The sequence below is a fragment of the Pongo pygmaeus genome, chromosome 8, assembly GCF_028885625.2.
Source record: "Pongo pygmaeus isolate AG05252 chromosome 8, NHGRI_mPonPyg2-v2.0_pri, whole genome shotgun sequence".
Lineage (NCBI taxonomy): Eukaryota > Metazoa > Chordata > Mammalia > Primates > Hominidae > Pongo > Pongo pygmaeus.
The window spans coordinates 94,575,770-94,597,764 of NC_072381.2; the positions used below are offsets into that span (position 1 = coordinate 94,575,770).

At 39.1% G+C, this 21,995-nt stretch overlaps 1 protein-coding gene across 1 annotated transcript in view; it reads right to left on the minus strand.

Moving 5' to 3' along the window:
• Window positions 1-21,995, minus strand: part of SLC16A12 (solute carrier family 16 member 12) — a 123,886-nt gene continuing 101,891 nt past the window's right edge. Inside the window, exons 3-7 of the mRNA XM_054503511.1 lie at window positions 13,390-13,493; window positions 10,746-10,889; window positions 8,243-8,822; window positions 5,750-6,009; window positions 1-3,018 (exon numbers count right to left, since the gene is read on the minus strand). Coding sequence (XP_054359486.1) covers window positions 2,756-3,018; window positions 5,750-6,009; window positions 8,243-8,822; window positions 10,746-10,889; window positions 13,390-13,493 — 1,351 coding nt within the window. The 3' untranslated portion in view covers window positions 1-2,755. The remainder of the gene's footprint in view (window positions 3,019-5,749; window positions 6,010-8,242; window positions 8,823-10,745; window positions 10,890-13,389; window positions 13,494-21,995) is intronic.

Consider the following 21,995-nt stretch of genomic DNA (forward strand, 5'->3'; position numbering starts at 1 on the left):
CACAGGACAATAAACTCATTTTATTTTGCTTTTGAAATAAGAAAATATTAGCATAAATATTTCATCTATTAATGAAATTACAATCTGAACAAAGAGCCCAATCATACAGTGTATCTACAAAGTTAGATAATGTCTTCTGATTTTCTACTCAGATAATTCCAAAGTAGAGCTTACAGTAGTAGAAAGAAATATTTAAGATGTAAAATTATCCCACTATAATTTTGTTCTTGATTCCACAAAATACATCATTCTCATGAATTTCTCAGTTTTGAAATAAACAGTATAGACACATGGAACATTAACACTAAAATTCTGTGTAGAAATGTAAAATAGTAGACCTTAAGATGTACATTTTTCTTACTGATTTTCTAAAAATACTGCCTCAAAAGGGAAAGTAAAATGCAAATCTATGCATGTATAAAGTCAAATTTCCCAAATGTTTTTACACAAAATCTTTAAAAGTTGTGATCACTATGCTCATTTTTCATAAATACTTATAATACTTCACAGAAATTATATTGCAGAACCACATAAACAAAATTTTGTTGTGATTATGATAAAAATATGTATAAGAATATTTGTAACTATTCATATTTTTAAACATCTTTAGGCTTGAAAATTAAAAAAATGGCAAAGTGCTATTCCAAACAGATATAACTTCATTTTAACTTTGACATTTTATGGATACCTTCCAAATTTTTTTTTCTTTTTTTTTGAGATGGAGTCTTGCTCTGTCACCCAGGCTGGAGTGCAGTGGCATGATTTTGGCTCACTGCAACCTCCGCCTCCTGGGTTCAAGCGATTCTTCGGCCTCAGCCTCCCGAGTAGCTGGGACTACAGGCGCCTGCCACCACGCCCGGCTAATTTTTTGCATTTTTAGTAGAGACGGAGTTTCACAATGTTAGCCAGAATGGTCTTGATCTCCTGACCTCATGATCCGCCCGCCTTAGCCTCCCAAAGTGCTGGGATTACAGGTGTGAGCCACTATGCCCAGCCCCAAATATTTTTAAAATTGCAAATGACAAAGTCAATGCGGTTCAAAACTAAATTCTTAAACTAAGTAAGGAGATAACAGATAACATTTAAATTTCTCTTTGGAAAACAACTATGAAATATTACCATTTTCTCCTATCAAATCATGTCAGTATTTCATTCTGAAAGCAATGTATTAACGTGATTTTATGAAATAATCAAGGTATAGGCAAGCTCTCTTGCTGAGCATACACATTAACTCAGGATCTTCCTCATTGCTGTTTTTTTTCCCCAGCACTTGTGAGGCCTTGTAGGGGTCAGTGGATTAAATAGCCTTCAGGGTCAAAACAGTTCCTTGACATTTGGATTTTAAACTCCTGGTAATTAAAATTGATTGCATAATTTGCCCCTATTACAGGTGTGACACGATGTGAGATTCAGGATTATAATTCTTTGGACTTAAAATGGTTGGAAACAAGCTGGGGGATCTGGACTTTTTCTTCCCTCCATGCCTTCCCTCTTCAATCTGAAGACTCGAAAATTATCCCAAACCATAGAAAAGTGGAGTATTTAAGAATAAATCAACTTCTGATCCAGTGAGGAGATTTCTAATTATTATCCATAAAGAGATGAAGAGCAGTGGACAGTGGAACAAGAATTAACACAGGGAGAAAGGAATCTCACCTTTAGAATATCTCTAGGATAATATTTTTCAGACAACTGACCCCCTCCAATCCTCTTTTGGGTAATGATAAAACTAAATGTCTGATCTGCAAAGAAAACTCTCACCAGAGACCTGCTGATTCAAGAATTCAGTTCCTGCCCATTTGGAATACTGCCAACATTTTTCCAACCTAACAGGAATGCGTCTGCAGTCTAAGAGCTTTTTCTCTGAAGGTAAAAAATGGGAAGTTTTGGTAGTGTTAACATTTCAGGTAAGATTGAGAGGTTGTCCTTGTGATTAAGTGTGTTCTGCTAAATTCAGAGTAAGTATTATATGTGATTGTAACAAAGGTGAGAGCCTGGAACCCGGTCTTAGGAAAAGAGCTTTCGGTTTCCAGTGGAAATTTCAAATGGATCTTACCAGACGCCCTTTAAGATCTATTCCAACCATGGCATTCCATGATTATTTGGATACTCATAGTGGTGTCTACCCTTGGGCAGAGGCAAGGGCTGGCTGGAAGACTAAGAGAAAAAAAAATAAGAGTTTCTTTCTATATTAATCACCACTTTTTGAAGAATCTCAAGTATTCTTTAACAATCCCAAGTAAAACCCTAATGAGAAACTCCACCATGAAAAAGGTATGGCATCTTCACTCTTCACCACCACACCCAAGCTGACCTCCCTTCTCTAACCAGAACAAGGTAAGCAAAGCTACACGTTAATGTTTCCATTTTCTTTCTGAGGAGGGAACATGAAGAGGCTGAGACTGGAACAAAGCTGCTGCCCAGTGTCATCTGCTTTGGTTATGCTTTGAAATTATCCCTAATTACAGCTAATTATATCAGCTGTGTCCTTACATTTCTCACAGAGCTATGCCCATTGACCAAACGATATGAGTTCAGTTATGAGTACAAATCCCAAATGAGAAGCCTCTGGGCTAGTCCAGCTTTCTTTATTATGTGCTATTTTCCCTTATAAATATTAATATGTTAACAAAACAATAATAATAATTTCCTTGGAAGGCAATACTTCTGCCAAAATAAAAAGTTTCAGAAACATGAAGAATCTGGTGGCCCCACCTCTCTCAAACCTGAAGATTCTGGGGCTCAAGGCCTTTGGTCATGTGAGGCTGTAGCCAGGCACTGCTGTAGCCACAGGCTCCCCATGTTTCTGATCTAATTCTCTTGCCACAGAATAAGCCACTGATCCATTGGTCCATAGCTGCAGCTTAGGATCAGATTCTTTGGCAATGAACTGCAACTGGGTTTTTCTCATTCTCTTTATAAGTCTAGCAAAGCCAAGCAACACAGAACTAAATATCATTGAAAATCCACAGAGGAGGAATGCTGCAGCGTAGCTGCCGGTGGTATCTACCAGCCATCCTGTAACGAACAACAGCAAAATTATATTGTTGAGTTGAAAATTCAATTGCTTACCCACTCTCAAATTCTAATAATTTGTAAGGATAGTAATAGATCGATAGCACCACCAATTGTAACTTTGAGACAAAAAGAGGTCACCTAAAAATATTGTGCAGCAACTGAAAAATACATTCTGTTTTCCAGGAAAACTTCTAGAGTGAATTGATCGTTGTTCTGTAAAGTGCTTGGAAGAGCATCATGTACTTAGTAGTCACAATGTAAATATTAGTTATTATTAACCCCATGAAATCTGGTAAAAAGATAAAAATAGCATCATTTAAATTATTAAAGTTGGAATAATTTACCTAGGGTGTTAAGAGAACATATTTGTACAAAATGCCAGTAGTATTCACAGCACCTATACACTATTTTGAGTAACATGACATGCTTCAAAGCAGTATTACATTTTCAACTGGATTCAGTCATTGTACTCTATCCAGTTTGAAAATCAGAACTTTCGGCTATTTTAGAAGTTGCAAATGCAAACTAGCTTTTTTTTTTCTTTATCTCTTGTTGCAAGAAATTAATCTCAATATCTATCTCAGCTCTAAATTTTGAGGAAAACCGGGCATATGATATGCAAAATGGGGCCACAATGACAGAAAACCAGTGGAGTAACATTATACTTCGTCAGGAAATTATTTTATAATTAACAAAGGTTTTTTAAATTCCTTCAAACTTTCCTTATCTGCCAAGAAAACCCACCAGAGAAGTATATGATTTTTTCTCTTACCCACTTCAGATCCATTCGTCAAAAATAGCATGTAGAAGTTGTTATAAGCCCCACAAAATTTCCTGAATTTAAACTGCTCTCAAATATTTTAGTTATTGTTTGATTTACTTGTGCATTTCTCTAGCACCAAACAAAAAAGACTGAGTACAGAGTTGTCATTTGAAAGGTAAATAAATAAGAAAATGATACAATAAGAATTAATCCTCGAATTCCCAGTAATGAGTATCATGTCTGATTTGCCAATGAAGGCCACGAACTGAATCCCAATTTCATTTGTGTCCTGTGACCTTTGATAGAATGACACTGTTTCTAAAGGTTGGTGAGCACTAAAATAAGCTATGAAAGGAGGATGTGGGAACATTTTGGGGGTAGTTTTCAAAAATGGAGCATTAAACATAAAGATCTGTATCATGGAGTTCAAACTGAACAGGATTTTGTCATCTGCACCACTCAAGCGGCCACAATTTCCCCTAGTTTGCTGTTTTTATTCCACCCCAATTGCTGGATTTGGAAATAGCCTGAAACTGTCTATTCACAATAATAGCTAATAGCAGAAACCCTGCCTTCCTCAAAAAAATTCCTGCCTTCTTTCTAGGCAAAGTTTTGGGTTATTTCTCTTTTGCCTGTCTTCAGAGACCTTGTTCACTCCCTCAGTTTTAATTTAGGCAGATAATAATATGGAACAGTAATTCTCAATATTTACCGTGCATGAGCATCACAACAAAGCTGGTTGAAAATGCAGATTTCTGGAACTCATCCTCAACATTCAGATCACAGGTGGGAGTGTCAAGGAATCTGCATTTTTAACAAGGTCCCTAGGAGACTCTGATGCAGGTGGTGTAGACCACATGCTTTAGGAAGGAGAAACAGCTTTTGACCTGTTTACTCCTGTCTCTCCACATGATAAACACAATGCTAGTTACACATGCAATATATAGTTGTTGAATTACTTGTTTAATGCATACAATAAATATTTGTCAAATTATTTGTTTAATCATGCTTCACTCTATAGCATTTTAGAGTTTATAAAACATTCTAGGTGCTTTATATGATGATTCCCAAATCTATATATAAATGAGGCCATCCATTAAAGCTCATATTTCATCTTTAAACAGCTCTATTGAGCATTTTTACCTGTATATTTCAGAAATCTCAACATATCTAAAAACCATATCCATTATTTTTCAGGCAAAGCCACTTTCTCGAATTTCCTTATTTTCTCAACCACGACATTATTTTCTAAGTCATCCTTGACTTCTTTCTCTCATTCACGTCTGTATGCTAAGTTCTGCTGAATTTTGTTTTGAAAACTTTCTCCTTGCCCCCAGAGCTCATCTTTATTTCTGCTGCAGCAGCCTTAGCTCAGGTGTTTATCAGCTGCCTCCTAAACTGTTAGAATCTTAGCTACCTCTCTCCTAAGTTACTAGATCAATTGCTAGATCACATTTTCTAACATATATACTTTACCATATTATCCTTTTACATAAAAACGTTAATACTATCCATAGTCTCTGAAGAATAGAGCCCAGTTCCTCTGTCTGGCACCCAAAACACTCCACTATGACACTGGCATTTATAATTTCAGCCTCATCACCCACTGCCCCCTGTTGGAATCCTGTTCTCCCCTGAGACTTCCCTCTGAATGCACCCTACTTATTTATAAGGCTGAACAACTGCTCCATCCCCCTGCCCCCATCATTAATATGGAAAGGTATCAAGACCCTAATTTGGGACTTACTCTTTCCAGGTAGGCTAAGGTTCTTACTTGGTTGGAAGAAGATTATAAAACAAGGATGTAGGTGGGACCATGATGGTTTTGGGGGCTCTTACAACCCTTTTCTCTTTCACTCTTCCCCAACTCTCTTGACAATCCTTCTCATTGACTGCATGTGGGTTTGCTGTTTTCACATCAATATGCCAAAGAGAAAAGGTGGTTGGGGTTTCTCTCTGGAAACTTACCTGCGATGGGTGGGCTCACCAAGTATGGCACTGCGTGAAGGAAGTATACCACACCAAGCGCTGATGACAAAGAGGTGGTCCCCACTATCTCTGTGGTCACTACTGGGATCAAAGTCACGTAGGCACCATCAAAGTAGCCAAAGGTACAAGAGAAAGGCACGAGCAGAGGGAGACTTTGAAGCATTGGGAGGCAGAGATAGCAGAGCCCATCCATTCCCACAGCAAAGAGGTAGCAAACATACTGGTAATTCTTCAGACACCTGTAGATTTGAAGAACAAGAATAAGTGCAGGATGTACACATTCTGTAAAAGAGCTTTAGAGCCACGGCTATGCAGCAGTAGGCATTGCAGTTATTTACAGAGATGGCTTTCCCATTGTGTGTTATGTATGCTGTCTTCCTATCTTTCTTTTTTGCAAATGCAAGAATTCATCTCTCCAGGAAGCATGGTGTGGTAGAAAGAATATATGCTTCAAAATTAGAAAGGTAGAATATTAAAACTAGTCCTGCCACCCACTGCCTGCCTAACTCAATTTCTTTAGCTATAAAATGGAAAGGTTACTTATCTCACAGGGTTACTCTGAAAGTAGTCGTGAAATAAAATAGAAATAAATCTTTTGGCTTCCCTGGGCCACATTGGAAGAAGAAGAATTGTGTTGGGCCACACATAAAATAAACTAACACTAATGATAGCTGATGAAAAAAAAGAAAGGAAAGGAAAGGAAAGGAGGAAGGAAGGAAGGAAGGAAGGAGAAAGAAATAAAGGGAGAGAGAGAGAGAGAGAAAGAAAGAAAAAGAAAGAAAGAAAGAAAAGAAAGAATCTCAAAATGTTGTAAGAAAGTTTACAAATTTGTGTTGGACCACATTCAAAGCCGTCCCAGGCCACAGGCAGCCCATGCGCCACAGGTTGGACAAGCTTGATGTAAAGGATCAGAAGGGTAATTTTCCTAGCAGTCTACCTTATTAGATGCTTTTAGATATGTTATCCATTGGTATCTGGCATGTCATAGATCATAAATACTCAATAACCCAAGTGGTTACACAAAGGGGAAACTGTAATACAAAGACATTAAAATGATTTGCCAGAGATGATGGAGGTCTTGGACTAGGACGAAGTCTAATATATTTCAAGATTTCCCAAGTGTTATTCCCATTAATTTTCCTGATAACTCCAAACCCATCTATGATACCAATAATTTCAAAGGATCTGTATAATGTCAGCTCCAACAGCTTATGCTTTACAAACAGTTTTCTACTCACAGCCTCATTTGAACCTCACAAAATAGTATAAGGTCAACAGGCAAATATTGCACTGGCTCATTTTACAGATAGAGATCATTGTGGATCTGAGGGTTAGGTGACTTTCTGTAGGTCACAGGGTTAATAAGGAGCAGAGCCAGTGCAAGAACTTAGGTCTAGTATGCCTCAGAGTAGAGATGCCTCCATTAGACCTACACCTGGCTGCTTCTTGCTGAGTTATTTGATTGTGAAAATAGGTACTCTTTGCTCTTCTGCTTCTTCTTTAACCATTAAAAATGTGGAATTAATACTAAATATCATATTCATAACACTGGAGAATGGCAGTTGGATCCTGATTAATTACCAAAAACATAATTTGTGAGAAGCTACATGATGGTATTAGCCCTGCAGGTCACATCTCAAGTGTGAATGGTTCATCATTTAGGAGAATATGAGTAGCCTGCACTCTTAAGTCCAAACAGATGAGCATTTGCTGAAGAAATTACTTGGTAGATTTCTTATAACTTTGGTTTCTAAGCCTACAATTACAAGGAAATTACTTGCAATTTGCATTGTCAAACATGAATATGTGGCTACAGATAATGTGTTATCATTGCACCTGGCCCTCCTGCCTAAACTGAATTCTGCTCCTTTTTCCATTGCCAGTCAGGAGTGGTTCAAAAGAAACTAGCACCACCACACCCAGCCAAAAGTTGTCTTGCTTGAGGACTGACTTGTCTTGGGATGGAATTAAATCTACCACCAGAACTTGTAGTTACCCTAGGCTTCTGCAATTTAGACACATCTGACCCATGACATCTTTTTGTACTACCTGTGCATTAAGAATGGTTTTTCCGTTTAAAAATGGTTGGAAAAAATCAAAAGAACAATATTTTGTGACACATGAAAATTATAAGAGAAATTCACATTTCAGTGTGCATAAAGTCTTATTGGAACATAGCCACTCTCTTTTGTTTACATATTGTCTGTGGCTGTTTTGTACTATAATAGCAGAGTTGGGTAGTCATGATGAAGAACACTTGGCCTACAAAACCAAAAATGTTTACTATCTGTTCCTTTACAGAAAATTTTGCCAACCTCTGATCCAGAAGTACCAGCAAGGGAGATGCCTTCAGATACTGCAGACTTGTTAACATTATTCAGACCTAGGTACTCCACAGGGTAAGGGGCTGAGGAGAAACTCAAGGCTTAAAGTCCCCTGGTGGGGAACCAATTGTGGTTTCATGAATTTTACCTTCTGTCGGTCAGCCATCCAAATGTGATATTGCCAATAATGTCAATCACTCCAAGTATGGACATAAGAAAAGCAGCTTGCTGATGACTCACTCCAACACTCAAAGCATAAGGCACCAAGTACACAAAGAGAGGGCTGCAGCCATAAGCCATAAACAGAACGGAGATGGCTAACACAACAAAGTCTGACATAAGTAAAAAACTGTACTCTTGCTGCAAACAGCAACAGAGGCAAGTCTGTGCCCATTCTTTGGTCAAAGATGAATAGGGAGACACCCGCTTAATGTCTTCTTTCTGAGTTCTACAGACATGGTTCTGCTCTGGAGTTGTGTGGTCCTCTTTAAGAGTAATTGGCCTCATCAAGGCACCACATACACAGAGATTCAAGACAAAGCCCCCAAGAATGAGTAAGGCTCCCCGCCAGGAAAACTGTTCAATAAGGAGCTGAACCACAGGAGCCAGGATGAAGGTGCCAATGCCACTTCCTGACATGGCGATACCATAAGCAAGGGCTTTCCGTCTGCTGAAGTACTTGCCAACCATGGCAATAGCTGGAGAGTAACAAAGAGCAAATCCAAGACCTGAGGATAAAGAGAACTCTATGAGTGCTGATGTACCATAAACAGCCAACAATATCTCAGAATACAATGATTTATATTAAAGAGAATCTGACCTTTCATTAAACCCTTTTAGAGCTGCTTTTTACACCAAGCTTAAAATGAGTCTCCCCTCACCAGTCATTCACAATTTGGAAAATGTAGAATATATATGACTTTCTTCTTAGGGAGAACACCCTTAAGGAAATATGACTTCATAAACAAAATTAAATGAAGAACATAAAAATCATTACACAAACTAAATTGGAATTCACTAGAAAATCTGGATAATGCCAACCAAAGAAACTTATCACTTCCTCCATTTTTTAACTTAAATTATCCAGACAATTCCCTAAACTCTTCACTGCCTATGAAGACACAACACTGATAATCTGCACCACTCTGGAATTTGGATTCAAATAGCATATACAACTAAGAAAATTCCAAGGTAATTTTACATAGTTGGGAAACATCATGCCAATTTTATATGTGAACATAGCAATGTATATTTTCATATATGTGAAAATATCTCTTAAGGTCAGCAGACAAATGTTGACACTCTAGAAAGCTTTTTAGAAACCTTCAGCTTTTGGGCTGGGTGCAGTGGCTCATGCCTGTAATCCCAGCACTTTGGGATGCTGAGGCAGGCAGATCACTTGAGCTCAGGAGTTTGAGACTAGCCTGGCCAATATGGCAAAACCCCATCTCTGCAAAAAAAATACAAAAATTAACCAGGTATGGTGGCATGTGCCTGTAGTCTCAGCTACTCAGGGGGCTGAAGGGGGAGGATGGCTTCAGGCCAGGAGACAGAGGTTGCAGCTGAGATTGCGCCACTGCACTCCAGCCTGAGGACAGAGCCAGATAGACCCTGTCTCAAAAAAAAAAAAAAAAAAAAAAAAGATCAACTTCTATTACTTTTTAAGTAAAGAAGATCTGAGGGGCTTTGAGCCTGGATTTTATGGCAACTAGAATGTCAGAGAAGCAAAAAGAGAACCACCTTCAGAAGCTCCTGCTTCCATCTGCAGTGCAGGGTAGCCAGCAACCCAGAGTTGCCTGGACTAAGGGGTTTCTGGATGTGGGACTTTCAGTGTTAAAACCAGGACAGTGCCTGGTAAACTGGGATCCATTGGTCACCATAGCAGCAGTCAGGCTCTTTGGGTTACTAGGGGTGGATGTATCTTCTTTAGCTAACACAGCCAAATTTATAGCCTCACTATGAGGTTACGTCCTTTATTGACCTTATTCACGCCACACCAATGGCACAATGCCCAGACAGGAGTTGGCACTACTCTCCACACCCCTCTGAGTGATGGGCAAACTCCTATTGCAGTCCCACAATCCTATGCAGTCTCTGTAAGTGTGATTTATTGAATGTAAATGTTGCTTTTTTCCCATGGGATTTATTATGATTTGCTAAAGTGATACTTCCAAAGCATTGAGAAAGAATGTGTAATATAAGAATACTCACAATAAAGGGCTTTTTTAAAATTAGAAACTCCCATTTATTGGACAGCAATATTCATTATAAAGCATGAGCAACTCAGATTGATCGTCAATAGTATTTTAATGTCTTGGCAATGGTTGAAAGAATGACCATTGCTGAAAATTCATGTTGCCCTGGGTAATATCTTGTTTCTTCTGAGTACAGAATCTCAGCCATACACTAATTCCAAAGAGAAAGCTGCAGTTGCTTGTATCATCTGGCTGAATTACAGTGGAGATGCATTTTCATTAGGGTAATGTAATCTCATTTCCAGCTCTGTTTAACTGCTAGCTAGGTAGACGCAAGCTGGGTCAACTAAATTATGCATCTAACAAAATGAATATTTTATGAATTACTTCTCTGTTGATGTGCTTGGAAATCCCTGGATGGAGTGGGGTGAGACAGGTGGTACAAAGTGCCCTTACCTGTAAGAACTCCCAGAGTGAGGTAGAGATGCTTCAGACTCGTGGCAAATGAGCTCAGGATGAGTCCGGTAGATGCAAGCAAGCCACCCAGCATGATTCCCACTTGACAGGATAAATGGTTACTGACAACACTCCCAAGTGGAGCTTCAAAAACAATAAGAAATAGGTTCAACAGAAAGGCCTTGAGGGCACTGTGAAAGGCTGTGATGTGGCATTGACAGAGCAGAGAACCTTTAAAGCATTGAGCCCACCCTATTAATTCTGCAGCTTTGGAAACTGAGGCCCAGAGAAAGGAAGTGATTGTCCATGGTCCCACAGACAATAAGCAGCAGGGTTGGAATAGAACTCAAGTCTCCTGACCTGCATTTCAGGGCTCAATCCTCTTCATTCTATTATAGTCATAATGGCAGGACGGTAGGGTGTTTTTTACACAGTGGATCAACTTTCTCTAAATTACATGTCATTTGCACAGGGATGCTTACTATAATGTTGATCATATACCATTAGCAATAATGGTGACAGTTAATTGCTGGAGAAAGAAAGTGGATAACACCATGTGACCAGCAGTGTTATGCAGTAAAAGACCAGGGAGAGAGATCATAGACAAATTCCACAATCTGGCCCAGTTTTCATGCTTCAGCACACCCTGTGGTTGAGCTATCAAAGCCCAGAAAATCTAAGAAAAATGCTTCATGCCCATGGTGACATTCTAGTTGGTCTCACTCAATTTGTGGCTTACCAGTGTATCAGAATTACGTTGACCTCAAGGCTCATAGAATATTAAGTAAAACCAGAGACCAAAATGGAACTGAAGTTCAGGGGTATGTGGCATGGCCCAAGGTCACCAACAAGAGCACCTAACACCCCGAGTGTGAGGTTATTTCATGCCTTTACTCTTTGGGTCTCTCAGACTAATGGAAGGAGTGATGGGTGAGGAAGGCATGTGAATTTCCTTCTAAGGAAAAATTCATGCTGACATCAGTAACTCTTAGTAGCAAGATCAGAAGACCTGATTTTCTAGGTGTCTGAAGAGTATGATCATTTTTGTATCGATCAGACTGAAATTAGGGGTCAGTTCAACTGTTACCTTCTCTGTTCATCACAGAGCAGATCTGTTCCCAGTGGGTGTCCCACATGTGATTCTGCAGACTCTCATCCATACTCTGAACTTTAATGTTCTAATATTATGTTACAAGGTGAGCAGGTAGGTATATGGTAATTGTGTACAACAGGCCTCTTGGTCTTGCATAGAATTTAAATACATTGCTTCTGACATAACCCTACTCAAAGCTTCACACAGTCATTGTGACCATATTGGTTACCTAAGGTCATTTCCTCCTATTTGGGGGATTATGAATATCCTCCAAAAGATAGAAATGAGGGAAATTAGTCACCTTTATCCTCTGAGAAAACAAACATGGCTTCTTTGGTGTGCTGATGCAAACGCTGTGACTAATAATGTGACCCTGAAAATCAAGTGGTTTTAAAAAAAAAGACAAGCTCTATAACTCAAATATATGATTTTTTGATCCCTTAAGACCTTCTTACTAGTTGAAAGAGTTGAGTTGATTTAGCCTTCTCATGAAACCTGCTTTTAGTCTTAGAACTGCTCTCAACTTCCTCCCAACCAAACAAATATTATATATTTCAGTACAATTTAACTGATTCATGAGTATATGCATTTTTTTTCCAAAAAGAAATATGAATCAGTATCTAGAATGGAATAAAATGGTTATTATGAGTTACTGAATACAGGTATTATTTCCCTTTTGCCACTAAGACATGGCTTGAAGAGATGAAAATTTCCTAAAATACTCAGAACTCATTGAAATGAACGGATTAAGTGGGTCTAAACTGCAAACAATTTGATTTAATCTTAGAAACTCTCTAAGGCATCAATTTCATAATTTGAGTTTGAAATTTATTTTAAACAAATGCCAGGTTTGTTGTCCTCTACTACACAGATGGAATGTTAATTCTATACATTTCTAGAACACCCTACATACCTTATATAACACTTCCGGAGTTTCCTGAATGAAATTACACCCATAATGAATATGTTTATCTCATGATGACATAATCCTATCCTTCCCCAATACTTCTCTAAGCATGAAGATTTATACATAAAAAAGATGAAACCCATGAGCCAAATGTCAAGCCCTCGGGGAAGGAACAGAATGCAATCCAAGACTTGAGATGTGATACAACACTGTTGGCACTTATGACTATATAAAAATGGCTCATGGTACTATCAATAACTATTTACATAACTGGAGAATGAGAAGGCCATACCATTTGGAAGAGAGAAGCCAGCATATACTGTAAATTGCTTCCAAAATCAGGACAGGTTCTAGAATGCTCAGCATCCTATCTCTATATGGAAGAACCAAATCTTATGTGTTCTTTTGAGTGTATTATCTAACTGTTCTACCTGACATCAGCCAAGACCATTAATTACAAGAGCAAGTCTGGTTGGCTTTGGCTGAAGATAGGATTGATCTTTTCTTTATATTATATAGTCCTAGATAGTTTTTAATGTAGCCCTTCTACTTAGCAAAACTAGTAATCAAAGTCAGTGGAACGTCATTGTCATATACAGTTCAAGAGTGGCCAGTAATTCCCTATCCTAGTAAGTGATACTCACCACAGAGCATGGTCACACAATCTACAATGGAATGGATCCATGCCGTTTGCGCATAATCCTGAGTGAAGTATGTCTGGAACTCCACAAAAAAAATTGAGATACATCTGAAAAATACAATGCAGGCATTTTATACAAAAAATGAATGAGCATACATTTGAGCCAGAACTTAAAATGTTTGGTTCAATTAGCTGCTCCTGTCTCCAAGGGTTTTAATTGCTAGACCATAATAAGTGGGAAATCGGAAGCTGACCATTTGGGCCATGCTGGATAACAAGAAGAACAAGTGTTCAACCACCACAGGGGCTACTAAAGCCAAGTAGATGTGAAAACCACTGCTCTAAGGAAGGTTTTATGGAAACAAAAGCAGGTCAGGAACTTGGATTCTTATTTATTTTTGTATTTTGCTAACTTCTTCTGAGAGGTTATTATACAAATTAAGATTTGACAATAAAGAATTATATATCACCAGCAATGTCACCTCTAGGATTTATATAAAGGAAATAATCAGGTGATATTGATGATAGATAGATAGATAAAAGGATATATTCTGGAGAACTAGTCTATAAAATTATATATATATGTATATAAAAGGATATATTCTGAGGGATATAATAATAATAGACATATAAGAGGATATATTCTGGAGAATAGCCAAATATCATAACCAATGTAACTGTTCATCAATAAAGGACTGGCTAAATAAATTATGGCATATCAATAAAATAAAATAGTAAGTCTTAAAAATGATGATGTTGATCTGTATATATTGATTTGGAAATAAATTTGCAATTTAATGTTAAGTAAAAAATAAGTTAGTTACCAAACAGTTCATATAGTAAGAACTTATTTTTGTATAAACAGTTTATATAAATAGAAAATTTCCTGGATGGCCAAATAGGAACAGCTCTGGTCTGCAGCTCCCAGTGTGATTGATGCAGAAGACGGGTGATTTCTGCATTTCCAACTGAGGTACCTGGTTCATCTAACTGGGACTCGTTGGACAGTGGGTGCAGCCCATGGAGGGTGAGCCAAAGCAGGGTGGGGCATTGCCTCACCCAGGAAGCGCAAGGGGTCAGGGGATTTCCCTTTCCTAGCCAAGGGAATCTGTGAGATACTGTACTGGGAAAATTGGGACACTGCCACCTAAATACTGTGCTTTTCCAATGGTCTTAGCAAACGACACACCGGGAGATTACATCCTGTGCTTAGCTCAACAGGTCCTACGCCCACGGAGCCTTGCTCACTGCTAGCGCAGCAGTCCGAGATCAAACTGTGAGGCGGCAGTCTGGCTGGGGGAGGGGCATCTGCCATTAATGAGGCTTGAGTAGGTAAACAAAGTGGCCAGGAAGCTCAAACTGGGTGGAGCCCACCACAGCTCAACCAGACTCCAACTCGGGGGCAAGGCATAGCTGAACAAAAGGGAGCAGAAACTTCTGCAGACTTACATGTCCCTGTCTGACAGCTCTGAAGAGAGCAGTGGTTCTCCCATCACAGTGTTTGAGCTCTGAGAATGGACAGACTGCCTCCTCAAGTGGGTCCCTGACCTCCATGTAGCCTAACTGGGAGACACCTCCCAGTAGGGGCCAAGTGACACCTCATACAGCCCGGTGCCCCTCTCAGACAAAGCTTCCAGAGGAAGGATCAGGCAGCAATATTTGCTGTTCTGCAATATTTGCTGTTCTGCAGCCTCTGCTGGTGATACCAGGCAAACAGGGTCTGGAGTGGACCTCCAGCAAACTCCAACAGACCTACAGCTGAGGGACCTGACTGTTAGAAGGAAAACTAACAAACAGAAAGGAACAGCATCAACATCAACAAAAAGGACATCCACACCAAAACCCCATCTGTAGGTCACTAACATTTGACCAAAGGTAGATAAAACCACAAAGATGAGGAGAAACCAGAGCAGAAAAGCTGAAAATTCTAAAAACCAGAGCACCACTTCTCCTCCAAAGGATCACAGCTCCTTGCCGGCAACAGAACAAAGCTGGATGGAGAATGACTTTGACGAGTTGACAGAAGTAGGCTTCAGAAGGTCGGTAATAACAAACTTCTCCGAGCTAAAGGAGGATGCTCGAACCCATCGCAAGGAAGCTAAAAACCTTGAAAAACGATTAGACGAATGGCTAATTACAATAAACAGCATAGAGAAGACCTTAAATGACCTGATGGAGCTGAAAACCACGGTATGAGAACTACGTGATGCATACAAAAGCTTCAGTAGCCAATTTGATCAAGTGGAAGAAAGGGTATCAGTGATTGAAGATCAAATTAATGAAATGAAACGAGAAGAGAAGTTTAGAGAAAAAGGAGTAAAAAGAAACGAACGAAGCCTCCAAGAAATATGGGACTATGTGAAAAGACCAAATCTACATTTGATTGGTGTCCCTCAAACTGACAGGGAGAATGGAACCAAGCTGGAAAACACTCTTCAGGATATTATCCAGGAGAACTTCCCCAATCTAGTGAGGCAGGCCAACATTCAAATTCAGGAAATACAGAGAATGCCACAAAGATACTCCTCGAGAAGAGCAACCCCAAGACACATAATTGTCAGATTCACCAAGGTTGAAATGAAGGAAAAAATGTTAAGGGCAGCCAGAAAGAAAGGTCGGGTTACCCACAAAGGGAAGCCCAGCAGACTAACAGCAGATCTCTTGGCAGAAACCCTGCAAGCCAGAAGAGAGTGGGGGCCAATATTCAACATTCTTAAAGAAAATAATTTTCAACCCAGAATTTCATATCCTGCCAAACTAAGCTTCATAAGTGAAGGAGAAATAAAATCTTTCACAGACAAGCAAATGCTGAGAGATTTTGTCACCACCAAGCTTACCTTACAAGAGCTCCTGAAGGAAGCACTAAACATGGGAAAGGAACAATCGGTACAATTTGGCAAAAACATGCCAAATTGTAAAGACCATCGATGCTAGGAAGAAACTGCATCAACTAATGGGCAAAATAACCAGCTAACATTGTAATGACAGGATCAAATTCACATATAACAATATTAACCTTAAATGTAAATGGGCTAAATGCCCCAATTAAAAGACACAGACTAGCCAATTGGATAAAGAGTCAAGAGCCATCAGTGTGCTGTATTCAGGAAACCCATCTCATGTGCGAGACACACATAGGCTCAAAATAAAGGGATGGAGGAAGATCTACCAAGCAAATGGAAAGCAAAAAAAAGCAGGGGTTGCAATCCTAGTCTCTGATAAAACAGACTTAAAACCAACAAAGATCAAAAGAGACAAAGAAGGCCATTACATAATGGTAAAGGGATCAATTCAACAAGAAGAGCTAACTATCCTAAATATATATGCACTCAATACAGGAGCACCCAGATTCATAAAGCAAGGACTTAGAGACATACAAAGAGACTTAGACTCCCACACAATATTAATGGGAGACTAACGCCCCACTGTCAATATGAGACAGATCAACGAGACAGAAGGTTAACAAGGATACTCAGGACTTGAACTCAGCTCTGTACCAAGCAGACCTAATAGACATCTAAAGAACTCTCCAGCCCAAATCAACAGAATATACATTCTTCTCAGCACCACATCACACTTATTCCAAAATTCACCACATAGTTGGAAGTAAACCACTCCTTAGCAAATGTAAAAGAACAGAAATCATAATAAACTGTCTCTCAGACCACAGTGCAATCAAATTAGAACTCAGGATTAAGAAACTCACTCAAAACCACTCAACTACATGGAAACTGAACAACCTGCTCCTGAATGACTACTGGGTAAATAACGAAATGAAGGCAGAAATAAAGATGTTCTTTGAAACCAATGAGAACAAAGACAGAACATACCAGAATCTCTGAGACACATTTAAAGCAGTGTGTAGAGGGAAATTTATACTACTAAATGCCCATAAGAGAAAGCAGGAGAGATTTAAAATCGACACCATAACATCACAATTAAAAGAACTAGAGACGCAAGAGCAAAAAAATTCAAAAGCTAGCAGAAGGCAAGAAATAACTAAAATCAGAGCAGAACTGAAGGAGACAGAGACAAGAAAACCCCTTCCAAAAAATCAATGAATTCAGGAGCTGGTTTTTTGAAAAGGGCAACAAATAGATAGACTGCTAGCAAGACTAATAAAGAAGAAAAGAGAGAAGAATCAAATAGATGCGATAAAAAAATGACAAAGGGGGAATCACCACCAATCCCACAGAAACACAAACTACCATCAGAGAATACTATAAACACCTCTACGCAAATAAACTAGAAAATCTAGAAGAAATGGATAAATTCTTGGACACATACTCCCCAGACTAAACCAGGATGAAGTTGAATCCCTGAATAGATCAGTAACAGGCTCTGAAATTGAGGCAATAATTAATAGCCTACCAACCAAAAAAAGTCCAGGACCAGACGGATTCACAGCCGAATTCTATCAGAGGTGCAAAGAGGAGCTGGTACCATTCCTTCTGAAACTATTCCAATCAGGAGATAACAGGGAATCCCTCCTAACTCATTTTATGAGCTGAGCATCATTCTGATATCAAAGTCTGGCAGAAACACACACACACAAAACGGGAATTTTAGACCAATATCCCTGATGAACATTGATGCAAAAATCCTCAATAAAATACTGGCAAACTGAATCCATCAAAAAACTTATCCACCAAGATCAAGTTGGCTTCATCTCTGGGATGCAAGGCTGGTTCTACATACACAAATCAATAAATATAATCTACTACATAAACAGAACCCAAGACAAAAACCACATGATTATCTCAATAGATGCAGAAAAGGCCTTTGACAAAATTCAACAACCCTTCATGCTAAAAACTCTCAATAAACTAGGTATTGATGGAACGTATCTCAAAATAATAAGAGCTATTTATGATAAACCCACAGCCAATATTCTGAATGGGCAAAAACTGGAAGCATTCCCTTTGAAAACTGGCACAAGACAGGGATGCCCTCTCTCACCACTCCTATTCAACATAGTGTTGGAAGTTCTCGCCAGGGCAATCAGGCAAGAGAAAGAAATAAACGTTATTCAATTAGGAAAAGAGGAAGTCAAACTGTCCCTATTTGCAGATGACATGATTGTGTATTTAGAAAACCCCCCATCATCTCAGCCCAAAAGCTCCTTAAGCTGATAAGCAACTTCAGCAAAGTCTCAGGATACAAAATCAATGTGCAAAAATCACAAGCATTCCTATACACTAATAACAGACAAACAGAGAGCCAAATCATGAGTGAACTCCCATTCACAATTGCTACAAAGAGAGTAAAATACCTAGGAATCCAACTTACAAGGGATGCGAAGGACCTCTTCAGGGAAAACTATAAACCACTGCTCAATGAAATAAAAGAGGACACAAACAAATGGAAGAACATTCCATGCTCATGGATAGAAAGAATCAATATCTTGAAAATGGCCACACTGCCCAAAGTAATTTATAGATTCAATGCTATTTCCATCAAGCTACCAATGACTTTCTTCACAGAATTGGAAAAAACTACTTTAAAGTTCATATGGAACCAAAAAACTGCCTGCATTGCCAAGACAATCCTAACCCAAAAGAACAAAGCTGGAGGCATCACGCTACCTGACTTCAAACTGTACTACAAGGCTACAGTAACCAAAACAGCATGGTACTGGTACCAAAACAGAGATATTGACAAGTGGAACAGAACAGAGGCCTCAGAAATGACACCACACATCTACAACCATCTGATCTTTAACAAACCTGACAAAAATAACAAATGGAGAAAGGATTCTCTATTTAATAAATGGTACTGGGAAAACTGGCTAGCCAGTAGAAAGCTGTAGAAAGCTGAAACTGGATCCCTTCCTTATACCTTATACAAAAATTAATTCAAGATAGATTAAAGACTTAAATGTTAGACCTAAAACCATAAAAATCCTAGAAGAAAACCTAGGCAATACCATTCAGGACATAGGCATGGGCAAGGACTTCATGACTAAAACACCAAAAGCAATGGCAACAAACGCCAAAATAGACAAATGGGATCTAATTAAATTAAAGAGCTTCTGCACAGCAAAAGAAACTACCATCAGAGTGAACAGGCAACCTGCAGAATGCGAGAAAATTTTTGCAATCCACTCATCTGACAAAGGGCTAATATCCAGAATCTACAAAGAACTTAAACAAATTTACAAGAAAAAAATCAAACAACCCCATCAAAAAGGTGGCAAAGGATATGAACAGGCACTTCTCAAAAGAAGACATTTATGCAGCCAACAGACACTTGAAAAAATGCTCATCATCACTGGCCATCAGAGAAATGCAAATCAAAACCACAATGAGATACCATCTCACACCAGTTAGAATGGCCATCATTAAAAAGTCAGGAAACAACAGGTGCTGGAGGGGATGTGGAGAAATAGGAATGCTTTTACACTGTTGGTGGGAGTGTAAACTAGTTCAAGTATTGAAGACAGTGTGGTGATTCCTCAAGGATCTTGAACTAGAAATACCATTTGACCCAGTGATCCTGTTACTGGGTGTATACCCAAAGGATTATAAATGATGCTACTATAAAGACACATGCACATGTATGTTTAATGTGGCACTATTCACAATAGGAAAGACTTGGAACCAAGCCAAATGTCCATCAATGATAGACTGGATTAAGAAAATTTGGCACATATACACCATGGAATACTATGCAGCCATAAAAAAGGATGAGTTCATGTCATTTGTCGGGACATGGATGAAGCTGGAATCCATTCTGAGCAAACTATCGCAAGGACAGAAAACCAAACACTGCATGTTCTCACTCATAAGTGGAACTTGAACAATGAGAACACTTGGACACAGGGCAGGGAACATCACACACTGGGGCCTGCCGTGGGGTCAGGGGATGGCGGAGGGATAGCATTAGGAGAAATATCTAATGTAAATGATGAGTTAATAGGTGTAGCAAACCAACATGGCACATGTATACATACATATGTAACAAACCTGCATGTTGTGCACATGTACCCTAGAACTTAAAGTATAATAAAAAAAGAAAATTTCCTGAAAGCTTATACACTAAAAGGTACCTAATCATTATATGTAAACGGTGAGATTAGAAATAATTATTTTAATCTTTATAGAGCATTTTCAATTACTTTACAATAAACATGATTTCTTATGTAACCAGAAATGTGTATATATGTGTGTGTATGTGTGTATGTGCAGAGAAAGGGAAAGAAATATTTATATTGAAAAATAGTTAATTACTTAGAGAAAGACATGTGAACCAGAAGCATAGTTTGCATCACTGTGCAACTTGGAAGAGCCTTATGTGGATTAGCACGGCATCCTCATTCAGGCAGGAAGCTTTGATAGCCCAGAGATAACAGGGGAAGAAATTAGGCCTGTGGCTTGGGGATGAGATAAGAGGTTATTAATCTCTTTGGAGCTAAGTTCCAATTAATTGTGCTTTAACAATCCATAGTAACCTGTTATGTTCACTCTCCCTCTCCTCCCCAGTTGCTGCTGGGTGTGAAAGTAGGTGGTGAAGAGCTTGAAGAAGAAGGGAGAGAACCAGGTATAAACAAGACTGCCATGTTAGGCAGGGCCAGCTTCATGGGAGTGGAGCCTACACAGTCACATAGAGCCTGGCACTTAGAAGCACGAAACTTGATTTAATGCTTGGCTGTCACTGACTGAACTTTTTTTTTTTTTTTGAAACAGAGTTTCACTCCTGTTGTCCAGGCTGGAGTGCAATGAGGCGATCTTGGGTCACTGCAACCTCCGCCTCCCAGGTTCAAGCAATTATCCTGTCTCAGCCTCCCAAGTAGCTGGGATTACAGGCGCCCGCCACCACGCCCGGCTAATTTTTGTATTTTTAGTAGAGACAGGGTTTCATCATATTAGTCAGGCTGGTCTCGAACTCCTGACCTCAGGTGATCCGCCCACCTCGGCCTCCCAAAGTGCTGGGATTACAAGCTTAATAATTTTACATTTGAATTTGTGTTTCATAAGTGCAGTGCAATGGAGCAATGGAGACTTCATGTGAGCAGAGGAGATACATGCAATATGTGTTTCTGCAGTTCTGTGATGCACCCTTCACACATAGTGTTAGAGATGTCCCACAAGCACAGTGTTCTGCTAGGCCCACGATTGGAGAGAGTTCAGTTAGGACTCAAAGCCAGTATGAGGTAAGTGTGTTACATCTATAGCTTAGCAGGCCTGGGGATAGGGAATGAAGTGTCTACCAGCCCCAAGAGGCTATGCTTTCCTTTTGAACCAAAACCTGCTTCAAATGCAGAAAGAAGGCAGTGGTGTTATAAGAATCACAAAGGACCAAGGATTTCTATCATATCCTTTTTCATTCGTATCACTTCCTTGTATTAACAAACCACTAATGTTGAGGGTGATGGCATAGAAGGAAACGGAAAGATGAGCCAACCCATATTTCCATTCCCTTTCAGTCCTTCCTTACTCATCAATAAGCTGAAGGTAGGAGAATGTCGATAGGATGTGCAAGTTTCAGGAAGTCAAATAAAAACAGTTGAGTTAGTTTTGTGCAGGGTTTCTACAGTTCTGATGGGAAATGAAATACGTATGTATGTATGAGCTATAAAATAAGAGTTGTATGACTTCAGTGATTCCACAT